Source organism: Terrapene carolina, unplaced genomic scaffold (genome assembly GCF_002925995.2).
Source record: "Terrapene carolina triunguis isolate 2854851 unplaced genomic scaffold, T_m_triunguis-2.0 Scaffold58, whole genome shotgun sequence".
Classification (NCBI taxonomy): Eukaryota; Metazoa; Chordata; order Testudines; family Emydidae; genus Terrapene; species Terrapene triunguis.
The window spans coordinates 65174805-65189743 of record NW_020664409.1 but is presented as its reverse complement, the minus strand read 5'-3'; the positions used below and the strand labels follow the sequence as shown (position 1 = coordinate 65189743).

Genomic DNA, 14939 nt, shown 5'->3' with positions numbered 1-14939 from the left:
CAGAGGGGAGGGAAGGGTTACACTTACCGCAAATGCCGGTGAAGGGCTTCCGCCCGCTAGCGCATGCGCACTAGTTCGGGACGGTTCTGCGAGGGTCACTGACTCACCACCGGCACGGACAAGGACCCGGCACGGGCTGTGTGAGGTAAGGGGGGGGACGGGACTCCCCGCCCGGGGCTACTCGGCATCCGATTGCCGCGGGCGGGTCGGTGTCAGCCGGCGGAGGAGCCGGCCCAGCCCCGCGTCCCCGGTAGCGGCCGAGCCCGGGACGGCGCCCGAGGGGCAGAGACTGTAGCGGCATAACCAGCAGCCCTCCACTTCTGCTACTAGTCGCAGTTCCCGCCACGCGGACGTGACCTTCTTGGCTACTTCCCGGGACTTGCTACCGCCTGGTCCGGGGGTTGCGAATTAGGCGGGATGGGGCTTTGGGTTGAAAACGGTCACGATTTGCTTCCTCCTTGTGTGTCGTCACCCCGGCCCGGCGGTGTGTGGGAGCCCGCTCCGGGGTTGTTACTCAGGGTTTGAAACCCTTCCTGGCTGTTCCCCGCTGTGACTGTTGCCATCGGGAGGGCGGCACCTGGGTCCGCGGTGGCTCCGAAGTGGATTGAAGTGAATCAGAAGAGGGCGCTCCCGTTGCACAACAAGTGCCCACGAAGGGACTTATGCCGGGCTCATTATCAGAACAGCTATTTTGGTCAATTTCCATTTGTAGGCAAGCCCTCACTCCCAGTAACACATGCACCCTTCTAGTGTCTCCCCAAATACCCCCTCCAGCTGCCCCCCCGCCCGCCCCCGGCAGCCTCCTCTCTTGGGGAACCTGAAATATAGTAACTTCACCCATTATCATCATACGTCTTTACTGGCTATATAACCTTATTCTGCTCAATGCCGTTCTTACTAAATCCAGTAGCCTAACATCATTATTTTTACATTTCTACAACTATTTTTATTATAAGTGCTATGATATTTAACGACATTGCCAGAATGCTCTTAATTCAACAGATCCTTCTGCCATGGAAAGAATACTTTGCATTGCATTGCTTTTTAGTTTCAGGAGCAGTATTGATGGAGTGCTGTGCTGGATCCATCAGGTTTAAAGCACTGTTTTCCAGAATAAGTTTTGGAGTACTAGGACTCTACTCTCTGTTTTAAATAAATAAATAATCCCTGGAAATGCCAGAGGTTCCTACAGTTCACTTAATCTAGTGGGTCATACACTAATTTTATGTCATTAAAATTAATCTTATCTAAAAATATTGTGTAGTGTACACTGCTTGTGCAAACTAACCTAAATTATAATATTGATAATGTGTTTTCGTACTGGTGCAGAATATCTTGAGGATGTAAAAGCAAGTGTGCACTAAATAACTGCGATATTCTGTAAATTTTTCTATGTGGAATTAACCATTTTTGAGGGGTCTGAGTGTGAAATGTATCTCCAAAATAGGACAGTTACTTATTTTGCACTCTGGTTTTAAAATGTCTGAAGCAATTTAACCCAAAGTTGGTTTAAAAATAGTCAGCCAGTTTTTCATCCAAAGCAAATTATAGTGAAAATTCTAACAATTTGAACTGAGCATTAGACATTGTCTAAAAACATGATCTACATAACACCACTATGGCCCTGATCCTGCAAAGCCATATATTAGTGCTTAAGTTTACACATGGTGAGTACTCCCATCAAAGTTGCTGACTGCCCACCGTATGTAAAGTTAAGCACGCATGTATGTCTTTCCAGTTTCAGGCTCTATGCTTAATAGTGTCTTGGATTTAATCTTGCCCGCTTGTTTTTAAAAGTATAGAAAAATAATGATATAAACTTTAAATTACCCAACAATACACGAACAACGCAAAGCTTTAGTGTTTTCATGACTTAACCCTGTACTGTGGAGAACAGGCAAGCTTTCATTGTCTAGCATTTTTGTATGAGCATAAATTCCAGCAGAGAAGGGATGTTGAAGTCAGAAACAGGGAAAGTAGTGGGCTGTTGGTCAACAATTTTTGAGGACTTGTAAAACTTTCTATATATAGTAAGAGCTTTATCTGGCATGTTGGGGGAATGGCAGGTGCTGGTTAGCCAAAAATTCCGGTTAACTAAGAGTTATACTTACCAATGGAAGGAGGGAGTTTGGGCGTGGGAGGGTGCTCAGGGGTGGAGGTTGGAGTGCGGAAGGGATTTCGGGGTGCCAGATCCAGGTGGTGCTCACCTCAGGCGTTCCCCCGCAAGCGGCGACATATCCCTAGGCAGAGGCGCGGCCAGGCGGCTCCGTGCGCTGCCTCTGCCCACAGGTGTCACCCTCACAGCTCCCACTGGCCACGGTTCCTGGCCAATAGGAGCTGCGAAGCCAGCGTGTGGGGTGGGGGTAGCACACGGAGCCCTTGTGGCCGTTCCTCTGCCTAGGAGCAGCAGGGACAACCAGACCTCTGGCAACCCCATTGAAGATTTGTATTGGGAGATATCAGAAATGCCTATTTCTAGAGCTTTCCGGTTGATCAAGTGCCAGATGACACAGCTTTTACTGTATTAAGTATCTGTGTTAACAAATCTACCCAATAGGTACTGTACCTAAGATAAGATGGCTGATCCTTGGCAACAATGCATGGATTATGCAGTTACTTTAGCAAGAAAGGCTGGAGAGGTATGTAAACTTACTTACAAATTACTGTCTGTTTCTAGAGAAACTCATGTATGTCTTATAGGGGAATTTTACTTTTAGGTTTGCCCAGATATTCCACCTCTATATTTTGTCAAAAACAAACATAAATTAGTGTAATCGTCTAAAGCAAAATGACATTAAGTTTGAAATAGGAAGGTATCCTGTTCTCGACTGGGCTAATTTAGGAAAAAATCTTTGCAACTCCTCAGGCTGATACTGAGCAATGATTTGTGGTCTATCCTTTCTCCTTGTTGCACAAACACTTTTGGTACCTTAAATTTGGTTAAAAGTGTTTCCCTTTAAGTTCCCTTGCTGCTGTAGCAGGCAGCATCTCATTTGTCCCTCATACCACTGTCTTTTTGTCTGAACAGTTTTGTACTGTACTTCAGTGTGCACGGCTACTGGCAGCATTTTCTGAGTGGTTTTTCCATAGTCCTGTGTCTCTTCTCACAGGAAGCCTGCTTCCACTATGGTGGCTCTCTAGCCCTTGGGCAGACAATTTGCCTCCTTCTTCCCTCCTCTCCCTTTCATTGAGGCTCTCTCCCTTGCCAGGCAACAGCTCCTGCTCTCTCACTATAGGTGGTTTGCCCCTCCGGCTGTGGTCTAACATGGCAGGAGAGCAAGAAAAAGAGCTAGCAGATCTCTGAGGAGCCATGGGGTAGGGTGGATGGCCAGGTCTCCACTTCCTGCCTCTGCTTCTATACAGTAGCCTCTTACTGTGTATGCAGGTAAGATGAGGGCATATACCAGCCACACAGTCTTCAGAATCACAGTAAATATTGAAGTCCCTTCAACTGCCTCAGTAAACATTCCCTCAAACAAAGGTTCATCTCATTTCATTAGAAGTCCTCAATAGGATTTTCTTGGCTGGGAGGTAGAGATTCAGTCACATGTGCCTGGCCTGGCCTGGAAATAACTTACCTAGGGGCAGTGTTTAGTGTTTCGTTACAGCTTTGTAGCATTGATAATGCTAAAATATTGTAAGAGTAAGAAATTTTAGAACAGCTCCTAAGAAAACAGAGCTCACTGATGTTCTATCCTTAAATGAGATTACTTGCAGTACATAAAGTTAAGCACATGTGTAAATTAGGATCAGATTATTACAGTCAGAAAAGAATAATGATGTGTTGGACTTTCCTGGAAGCCAGAATAATAATAATAAATATTAAATAATAATATTTTCCTGAAGTTTCTTATAAACAAAATAATATTCTTTACAGGTAGTCCGGGAAGCATTGAAAGAGGAAATATCCATTATGGTTAAAAGCTCACCAGCAGATCTAGTGACAGTCACTGATCAAAAAGTGGAAAAAATGATTATTTCTTCTATAAAAGAAAAATATCCTTCTCACAGGTACAACTTCTATTGATATTTTATTTGCTACTCATGGGAGAAGAGGAAATGGTGGGTGAAGGGCTAAAGTATGGAGTCTCTCTTTTTTTTTCTCAAGGAAATTTAATATGAGATTGCCGGGAAGTTAAGGAAGAACTCCATAACTTCAGATGTAAAATATTTAAGTGGCACTTACTATAAGGTGCGTAGAAGTACTTCTGATTTTCTACTTGTACCTGACAGTGTGTAGTCATAGTACACTTTGGCACAGGAAAAGGCCTTCTGGTCATACATGACCAAGAGTTGCACATATTCTCTTCAGAGTTTTTAATTATATCCCTCAGCCTTCCCAGTTCTTCAGAAATAAATGGTTTATTGAATGGGAATTTCATATATTTTGCTTAATTGACGATCCTCCCCAAGGCAGCCTCCCAATTGACTTATTGCTTATGTTTAGTACAGTTTACATAAAACAACTTTGCCAAAATTCCCTGTTGTCCTCTAGTTTCTTACATCCTTATGTGGTACTATGACCTCATGACACTGGATATATGGAAAAATGGTAAACCAGACTGCTCTAATAAGAAGAGAAACTTCAATGTTATGTCTAAAATAATGCTAAATTTTGTAAACTAATATTAAAGGATAGAAACATTTTTACTAGCTCTACCATTGTGCCTCCTTATCTCTAATACCACAAATATCATTCCTCAACAGGTAGCCCTCCAGTTTGCTAAAATACCAGTTGCAATTTAGCTGTTTTCAGATAAATTTCACATTAATAATTGCTGTTTAATTTTCAGGTTACATCTAATTTTCTTTTAAGAATGATAAACATCACCCACTGCAAAGTTAAATTCTAGCCTCTTAAACTATTCGTGTTTTAAATATATTTTGGCTACTCTAGTTTCATTGGAGAAGAATCTGTTGCAGCTGGAGAAGGCAGTACCTTGACAGATAATCCCACGTGGATTATTGACCCTATTGATGGAACTACTAACTTTGTACACAGGTATATCTGTTTATTTTGTCCATGATTACTACTTAAATTGGGCAACATTTAGACTAGAATTTTTTTTGCTGTTTTCTTTGGAACCATTTAAGTAACCATGTTTAATGGTGTTTGCAATTGTGTTCATTGCATCTCTTTATAGATCTTGAGTTTCTTGCTTATATTTGATTAGATACAGCCAGGCAAGTATTACCAGAGTAGCAGTACTTCTGCAAGTACTATAATGCTCTCAAATAGAATGTTTTCCAGCTGTAACCAACAGTTGGCATGCCTTGAGAGACTAGCATTATGTAGTATAATTAGTACAGAGTTAGAAGAAAACACCCATTTTGCTGCAAATATCAACCTGAAAGTTTGAAAGCAAAAGATGCAGTATTAACAAATAAACCCTATGTAATTACAGTTGGCATTGCTGAGCCTGTTTGGTGGCGAAGGGTAGCTTACATCCTCCATATTTCCTCTGTTATTACACAGCTGGAGTACAACTAGGAGTTTAAAAAATGTATAGTAACAAAATAAACATAATATCTCAATTATAAATTAGTAAAATATTTTGTTTTGTTTTGAAGGTTTCCATTTGTGGCAGTTTCGATTGGCTTTGTTGTCAACAAAAAGGTATATTTGTTTTATTACTTAACATCCAACAGAGAAATAAAATCAAATTCATAACATATTATTAACCACCACTCTCTTTATGTAAAACTGGCATTTCCACTCTAATGGAAAAGAAACCTTTCTTCTTTGCAGATTGAATTTGGAGTTGTATACAGTTGTGTGGAAGAAAAAATGTACACTGGCAGGAAAGGAAAAGGTGCATTTTGCAACGGTCAGAAGCTTCGAGTATCAGGACAAGAAGGTGAGTTGAACTGAGTAGCTTATTTTGGGAAGGGGAATGAGGATGGAAATTCTTACATTTATTTTTTCCAAAATATAATTATTAGAAACCATTGATGTATAATGTCTCCTTTTCTTATAGCTATTCCTCACTCACATCCCTGCACAAATGTACACTTATTTACCCATAGAGTGTAAGCCCTTTGAGGAAGGATCCCATATTTTGTTTTCTTTGAAGCACATAACATGCTTGTGAATGTTATAAAATAAAATTTAAGAAATTTGCGAGTTTTATCGCCTATATTTGTTAAACTGGTCTGTTTAGAAACAGTGACAAATCTACCAAAAAATTAGTCTTATTTCAGCCCTGAACCTGCAAAACATTTAAGTGTAGGCCTAACTTTAGTTGTACCACTCTTCACCTGTTTCTCAATTTACATGAAGTTAAGTCCGTGTTTAAATACTTGGCTGCATTAAGACCTTAACCATTTGAAAAATGTTCTGATTCTTACCCAGAATCGCAATTTGCGATTATAAGTAACCCCAGTGAACACATGCACAAAGTGAGACTGGATAGTGCTGCCTTTTTTTTTTTTTTTTAATTTTTTTGCTAAGTTTTTCTTCCTGTTAGTGTCTAGCCAAAAGTAGTTACTTCTATGCTATATTGAATATAAAGTGAACATGTGAGATGAATGTTTATTACAATGAGCAATCAGTGAAAGTGCATGATATACTCAAATGCTTAAATATTGTCCTTATGTAAGTCAAAGTGTTGGGAAAAATATTGTCACTTTTTCCCTTCCCAGATATTACAAAATCACTTTTAGTAACAGAAATGGGATCTAACCGTGAACCAGAGACTTTAAAGATAGTTCTTTCTAACATGGAAAGGCTTCTCAGTATTCCTGTTCATGGGTAAGGTATTTTTTAATTTGTTTTTCGTCTTCTGCTTGAAGCTTGCACCAAACATGATTTTTAGAAAGGAAAATGGCAGTCAAACTCCGCTTTCTTTGCTGTAATTTTTTTTGGAAAAAGGGATGATACAATTTAAATCAAGCTGTCTTGTAGCTTTTACCAAGAAACTGTACGTAAGAGACAAGATTTACGCAACATTGTTATTTATCATGATGAGAGAGAAGCATGGACGTAGTTTGACTTTTATATTTGGAGGGGGGGAGGCAGCTCCAGTGAGGCCAGTGGGGTTGCACGTGGACAGGGAGCCATTTCCGATTGGGTGATTCCAGGGGCTACTTAAGCACCTGAAAACTCTAGCTTTTTGCAGATAACTTAGAAATTAGCTGACAAGAGCACTATATCTAATTCCTGTATAAAGAAAGAAAATTAAATAAAGGGACGGTGGTTAGGTTTAAAAATTTTAATGTATATTCTTACTTTGTTACTACTCTTGAATACAGCAGTTGAAACAATTGTAGAAATATCTGATTGTCTGTCTATCATTTAGGCTACTTACTTTTTTGCAGTTCACCAAGCGTGGAATAGATAATTTAACTTCTGGAAACACCCTACTAGGGCAAGGCCCTGTGAGTTTATACTGCACCTGCCTGGGGCTCTAGATGTGTTACTCTAATACAAATAATAATAGACTAGAAACTGACTTTAAACAGGAGTGAAACTGACACTTTCAAGTCATTTTCACTTCAGTTTAAAGTCAACTTACTTTCCAGAGGCTCTTAAACACAACGCTGCAGTGATTGAGTTGCAGTTCTCACAGGAGAATATTTAAAACCAAGCACCGAGAAAATTCCATATTTTAAAGTTGAGAAAAAAAACAGTCTTGTTTATTATTTAGAGTTTGTGTATATATCTATATACTTTTTTTTTTTTTTTTTTGAAGTACCATTCTGTGTTTGGACACTGTTCCTCAGTTCCCATTGCTGTAAAATGGGAAAAACAACACCTGCCTGCCATATGGAATTAAAAGGATTAGATTGATATCTGTGGAGCAGGAACTGGGTGGTCTTAATGTTTTGTATGATGCCTAGCACAATGGGGGACTCCTACTGGTTTAAGGTCTTTGGGCGCTACCATAACATTAGTCAGCTTTTGAGATGCCTACTGGTGGTAGCTGAAGGGAATTTACTTTGTGGATTGGATGTCGGTGGAGTACAGGTCAGTCTCTGGGTTGGCCCGAAGCACAGCTTTCATCCCCCACGAGCTCAGCACCTATTGGCAGAATTTGCAGCGTAGCATGGACACATACATGTCCTTGAAGTTGCAACCACTAGTGGACATGACAGCTCTGGACCAGAAGGGTCTGTTCCCGGCCTCTTCCCATGGAGAAGAGAGGTTACTCCCTGCTTCTCTGAGGGCAAACTGACCCCAAGACCCACTTAGCTGCTCCTAGCCCCCCAGCCTTCTGCAGCTCCCCCTCCCTCAGAATCCTTGCACTAGGGACCATTCCCTCTCAGCTGCTCCTCCCTCAGGACACAGCCCTATGCCCTCTCCTCTCCCTTCCCCTGAAGATTGACTGCCCCCCCCCCTCCCCCGGCTCCAATATCCCCACCACTGGGGGCCCTGTGCTTTCCGTTTCCTTCCCACCACTATGCTACCCCCCCACCACCACCAGCACTGCGGACCCTGTGCTCCCCCTCCTTGCCTGCCCCACCCTCAGAGGCCTGCTCACTGCCCCGCTACTATTGGTTCGGAGGATTGTCATTCCATATAGTCTCAGCTGCTGATTGGTGGAGGGGGACGGGATGGGTGAGCTAGTGCAGCAGAGGAGGAAACTGACAGGGGTGAATCCCCGGCTCCTGGAGGGAGGGACCTGACTGCACGGTGCTGCAGCGAAGAGCTCTTTCTGGGGCTGGGGTGTGCACCACGAGCAGACTTCTGGTACAAAACTCAGGGGTGAGCAGGTGCCCCCCCACCCCGTCCCTCGAAACGGTGGCCCTGTGTGGAGGAGGGCAAATTCTGCACCTGCCTGATCTTGCAGTTTGGGGGGGCAACGCCTGCGCCTCCCCAAATTATGCCCATGGAGAGAGGTACTAAACTTTGTAATCTCAGCTATTCTTACAGATCCTCATGGCTTTGTTTAAACCCAAGGCCTTGAATGAAAAAAAATGAATAGGAATTTACCTTGAAAAACCCGCTTAATTAATTATTATTTAGAAAGTAGGATATATAGTACGAAACCATGCCAATCAAAACACCATTGAGGATTTAAAGACTTTGGTATATGCTTTGAACTAAACGTTAGTTTCTCTGGTCTAAAAAGTATCATTTTATACTGGGTTCTAAAAACGAAGTCTTCTATTTTTTTCTGAAATCATGTTTTCTACCTTCTGGTACAGAGACATTTGAAAAAGTCATGTGAAATCATAGAAACTAGATACAAAGAAGATCTATCAGGTTATCTAGGTTCCCCTTCTCTGATGTAACTAAGGAGAAAAATCAGGAGGTAAAAAACTGTAACTATTATGTAGAGCTTTTCAGAATTTTTTTTTTTCCTGCAGACAAAAAAAATTCAGCCATGGACTGTATTTTTTTGGTTTTTGGCCAAAAAAAAATTTCCACAAAAATCCAGTTTTCCACAGCCAATTTTTTTATCATAAACACAGTTTCAGTGGATACTTTTTGACCAGCCTTACTTGTATATATCTGGCTTTAAGGGTCCAGTCATGCACAGGGCCGTAACCCAGGTGGGGCGAGAAGGGCAGCCGCCCAGGGCACAAAACAGTGGAGGCAGAAAAATGATGATGAAAAACGGTAGGGGTGCAAATATGCTTGCTCGCTCAGAGCGCTAAAATGCCTAGTTACAGTTCTGGTCATGCAACTTTTATTCACACAAGTACTCTTACTGAGTTTAGTGGGAATATTTACATGAGTAAGGATTGCAGGATTGGGCCCAGAGTACCGACCAGGAAATATCCTTTCTTCCAGGATTCTTAGGCTCCTTTCTGGTTCCTTGAGCACATATGCCATTCATACTTCCACAAAGATTTTTGATATAATGAAACAAGGTATCACCTGTCTACACTTGAATACAGATTTTACATTTTCTGTGAAATGAAGAGTTAAACTACCTTTGCTCAGGGCACAGTAGTATCGTCTGTTCCATTTTGAATCTTCACTTTGAAGTTCTAAGCTGCCAGCTATATGCTGTTTGTAAATCAAGGGTCACAGATGATTAACTGGCTCTTGCCGTGACTTGAGCACCACCCTGCTTTATATAACAATTCAATCTATATTTTATTGATAACTGTCTGATATATGAAAATATGTGATGCCTTTTTAGTGAACTTGTCAAATAATTGTACAACTTGTTCAGGGGCAATAATGCTGATAAGAGCACTGTGAATATGAAACAGAAAAGAATATTGAAAATGTCCTCTTTATAGCTGATTTACATTGCATAGTTATTTGTTTTTTGTGAGAATTACATTTACATTTTTGCAAAAGTCAAGAAAGCTGCTTATTGACTCAGTTGTGAAAGCTAAGTAACTTTTCCAATCAGACAACAATTTAAATTGCACACTAATTAGCACTCACAAAGCAAAGTAGACTATCCATTATTTCAAAGGTGGATATTTTTAATAAAATGTTTTTCTTGGGTTATTTAAACACACCTCATGCTTTCACCTTGAAAGCAATTTTGAAAGTGATTTCCTTTAAATTACTTAATTACTCTTTCTTTTTAACACTAGTTAACTGAAATCTGGGAATGAATGCATGCACACTTGTTTGCAATTAGCATGAAAAATAAGCAGGAGAAAACAGAGGAACTGGCTTATTTCTTACAAGTAATATGCCTTCACATTAGCCTTAGTTTCCTTCTTTGCTTTATTCACGCTGGCTGGTATACACTGTCTGGTTAGTTTTAATATTTTGATGTTCCTGTAAACTACTCTCAATTAATGAATCTCGTATCTGTTTTAGGATTAGAGCTGTTGGTACAGCAGCTGTAAACATGTGCCTTGTGGCAACTGGTGGAGCCGATGCATATTATGAGATGGGCATTCATTGCTGGGATATGGCAGGAGCTGGAATTATCATTACTGAAGCAGGTGGAGTGCTGCTGGATGTATCAGGTAAATGAAGGGGAACCTTCAGGAAATTGACTTTTTTTTTTTTTTTTTAAATGTGGATACTTTTGAAACTGAGGTATGTAGACCATTAGAGTGTATGGGTGTTCTCTTGCTCTTTTTTTATCAACCACCTGGCAAACCATAATGATGACCCATATCAGTAAGATTTTCAGCCATCCTATTATCTGGGTGGTTCTTAACTCTATTAAACAGTGTTTCCATCAAATTAATGCACAGGGATAGTTGTCACTTGTTTTATCCTTTAGTTCACTTAGCAGAAGTTCTTGCTCACTAGCATTGAGTCTCTTGCAGTAGAATCATTCCCTGTTAGGATATGAAAGTCAATAATAAGTCTGAATTCTTCTCCCAGGTATTAATGTTAGGTACCAGCTGAACTCAATGAGACTTGTGCATGCTTATCCAGGGGCAGAACTTGATCTGAACTAATTACATTAGCTAAATACACCTCTACCCCGATATAATGCTGTCCTCGGGAGCCAAAAAATCTTACCGCGTTATAGGTGAAACCGCGTTATATCGAACTTGCTTTGATCCGCTGGAGTGCGCAGCCCCGCCCCCCTGGAGCACTGCTTTACCGCGTTATAGCCGAATTCGTGTTATATCAGGTCGCGTTATATCGGGGTAGAGGTGTACTTACAATTTTTCTGTGCCAGTATAACAACTTTTTAATTCTGCCAAAGTGAAATGGTGCTATACATTCAACCACAGACAGTAAAACCCTTCCATGTTTGGGTAAGTGATGGCAAAAAGAGGCTTCAAAGAAAGTGGAGAATGTCTAGACCCACACTAAGGGATAGTAGAGCTCCCACCCACCTCCATGGTTATGGTGGTCCCCATTTCTGATGGCCATTCCCTGTGCAGTGCAAGGGTCAATTTCTAGTTTTACCTCAATGATAGGGTCAAATTGGGGGCATGCAGGATTTACATCAGCCACAGGGCTGAAGTCGCCCCAGTGAAACATCTCTTCAGCCACTCTGTGGGTTCCGTGGAGGATGCCTTCCTAATCTCCTTCAGCACACAGCTTTGTTGTTCTGTCTTTTCCCTGATTCATTTCTCACCAAATCCTTTACTGTTTCTCCAAACTAAAAATCAAATGTATGTGGTTTCTAAGTGAAACATGTTAAATGTCTGCTGCTTCCCTTATGCAACCATTAATATAACACATTTCTAGTATTGTTAGGGGGTGCTCAGTATAAACCAAGTAGAGTTAGGAGCCCATCCCCTTTGGCAGCGTTTCCTAAGGTTGGGTAGCATGGAGAATTTGGTTGCTATATACATGAATGAGCCACTGGATTGTGTTTTACATTGTTAGTGTTGAGAATTTGATTTTACACACTGTAATTAATTTTTTTTTTTTAGATTTGGATTTGTTAATGCACTTTCTGCTAAACTAAGTATTGCATTTTGACAGTTTATCTTAATGCTCATTTTTGTCAAGATTAAAATTCTTCTAAGACTATGAGCCAGTTACGTTGTTGACTTTGTTTCTAGGAGGACCATTTGATTTGATGTCACGAAGAATAATTGCTGCAAGTAGTCGAGCCATAGGAGAGAGAATAGCCAAAGAGCTTCAGATAATCCCCCTACAAAGGGACGATGCCACAAATTGAATACCACAACTACACTTAAGTGTGGTAATACTGAGTTTGTCAACAGTTGTCACGTACTCTGGGAATTTAGAAGAAAACGTCCCACGTAAGATCACATGTTGCACTTAAATGGGTAGTAATATACTTCTGAATATATCTTATTACAAATTGATTTCTAAATAGGGTTTTGAAATCAGACCCATTTGAAACTGTTATAGAACTGGTTCTAACAAAGTTTGCAGTTTGTGTAAATAAAACATCAGTTTTGCTGTAAATTTTTATTTCCTATATAGTATTATAGCTGCTTAAATAAGTTAAAGGAAAAAAGGACACAATCCCATAAAAGTGATATTTAAAATTTATATAGCACACTGGAAGATAGAGAGCAACTAATGCTCTAAGTCATATGTTACAAAGAGAAAGTTTATTGCTCCTGGTTCCAATTTTCTCATGGTTTTCCCCCAATGTGATCAAGGTTGATTGTTGCTTATGAGATTTTCATATAAAGCCTCTAAATTGTTACAGTGCTATCAGTCTGTCCAGAAGTTCTCACCGGTGAAGGAAATGTAGAAGTAGATCACATGATCCCAGACCTCACTTTGGAGACAGTCACGTTTAGCTTTTGGCACACTTCAGGACATTTGTATGTTATCACTGCGCAAGAGTGATTCAACAATGATTTCAGTTGCTATTGCAGGGAATGTTTAGAGAAATACCTAGAGAAAAGAAGACACATTTATTTTTTAGACTTATGTGCCCATTACTTCTATAGACCTAATTGACTGCTGTTCCTAAAAAATAAGATGTAATGTGGAAGAAGAAAACTCTGTACGCACCTCCTGTCATGCCTTCAGGCAAAAGTCTGAGAAATGAAGTGGGTTTTATGCTAAATAGTTAAAAGCAAGACCATAAGCTGAATGGGTCCATTGGTTTCAGTTGATGCTGCCTCCTGCATATTCTCTACTTGATGTGTGTGTAGCTCCCATTAACTGTTTAGGGGATTTACTCATACATTTCCAGGAGAGAATCTACCTCAAAGTCTAAATACAATTTGAAATCCAAAAGATTCTCATAACTCATTAACTCACCTCCCAAAAACCAACCCTCCCCACCCATTTTAATTAAAATTAAGCCAGTAGTCCAGACTTTCATCTTAATTATTATTTGATAGTTATGACAGTAATGACCAGTCAGGATCAGTGTTCTGTTGTGCTACATACTGTATAAGCACATATGAGGGCACAGGTCGAGCTCTAAAATTTACAATTAAAGAAATTACAGTATTTTAAATCCTAATGCTAATTTTTCTAATTTCAAAGCCTAAAGGTTAGTTGTTCTTTGCAGTCTGAGTTATTTTTAGAATTATGTTGATATCAGTGGGTACATTGAACAGTTACTGTACATTTTAGAGTAAAAATTAGTCAGTTTAGGGACTGATTAGTAACTAGGGCCAAAAATTTCAGAAGTGTCCTCTAAATTTGGATGTCTAATTGAGACACCCCAAATTATGATCACTTTTGAAAATATGTGGTTGTTTTTTATTTCTTAGTGTGGAAAAAAGTGTTTTGTATCTTAAAATACAAGCACCAGCAGGAATCTTGATAAAATTCCTTGGAACAGTTATATTTTGCTAGTTTTACAGAAATGTTTAATTAGAAACTCCAGTGCCAGGCCAACTTTAAACAATTAGCCCTAGTGGAGAAAAAGAATTGCATGATAATTCAGGGGCTAAGGAGAAGGAACTCATTAGAGTTTCATTTCTTGGGGGCCCTGTAGGAAAAAAATAATCAAAACCTTTTGAACTTCACCACAGCTTCATTGTTTTTAAATCTAAGATATGAATGTGATGTCTTAGCAGGTCTGCCCAATATATTATCTCTGTTGGTTTTTGTGAGAAATTTGAGTTTGTGTGTGAAATATGAACTGTGCAGAAGTTCTGATGTTAAACTGATTTGTTTTGTAAAGTGGAAATGTGTAAACTAGTACTTGATGTGAGAGATGTCTGCAATAATAAAAGAAAAAAGATTGCTTTATTAGTGGATCGTCTGAAAAGTTTCTGTACATATTTGGTTTGTTAGATATTTTCATTCTGTCTTTCAAAATGCCAAAGGGGTTTAGACCATATTACAGACAAAATTGTTGCTGGCCAATTTTGATTGATATTAAAACTTTTTTTAATTATTAAAAAAATAAAAAGAAGTCAAACTAGCAAACTTTGTATTCTGAAAAAAACAACGAGGAGTCCTTGTGGAACCTGATGAAGTGGGTTATAGCCCACAAAAGCTTATGCCCAAATAAGTTTTAGTCTCTAAGCTGCCACAAGGACTTCTCATTGTTTTTGCTGATACAGACTAACACGTCTACCCCTCTGAAATTTGTATTCTGATTATACCTTTAAAACGTGTGTGTGTGTGTGTGTGTGTGTGTGTGTGTGTGTGTGTGTGTGTG

The 14939-nt window shown here is 39.8% G+C and overlaps 1 protein-coding gene across 1 annotated transcript; it reads left to right on the top strand.

The window, feature by feature from the left end:
• Nucleotides 1–66: 66 nt before the first annotated feature.
• On the top strand, nucleotides 67–14527 carry IMPA1 (inositol monophosphatase 1). Its single transcript, XM_024203896.3, has 9 exons — nucleotides 67–145; nucleotides 2558–2639; nucleotides 3878–4011; nucleotides 4898–5002; nucleotides 5572–5617; nucleotides 5750–5858; nucleotides 6643–6751; nucleotides 10733–10884; nucleotides 12394–14527. Exons 2-9 carry the CDS (start codon nucleotides 2577–2579, stop codon nucleotides 12510–12512), a joined length of 837 nt encoding a protein of 278 aa, XP_024059664.1. The 5' UTR covers nucleotides 67–145; nucleotides 2558–2576; the 3' UTR covers nucleotides 12513–14527.
• The last annotated feature ends 412 nt before the right edge of the window (nucleotides 14528–14939 follow it).

What these genes read in the sequence shown, in the direction of transcription:
- IMPA1 (XM_024203896.3), top strand. Translation starts at nt 2,577, where the DNA reads ATGGCTGATCCTTGGCAACAATGCATGGATTATGCAGTTACTTTAGCA. An exon ending in GAAAAATATCCTTCTCACAG is followed by an intron (nt 4,012 to 4,897) that starts GTACAACTTCTA and finishes TGGCTACTCTAG; the next exon opens with TTTCATTGGAGAAGAATCTG. An exon ending in ACTACTAACTTTGTACACAG is followed by an intron (nt 5,003 to 5,571) that starts GTATATCTGTTT and finishes TTTGTTTTGAAG; the next exon opens with GTTTCCATTTGTGGCAGTTT.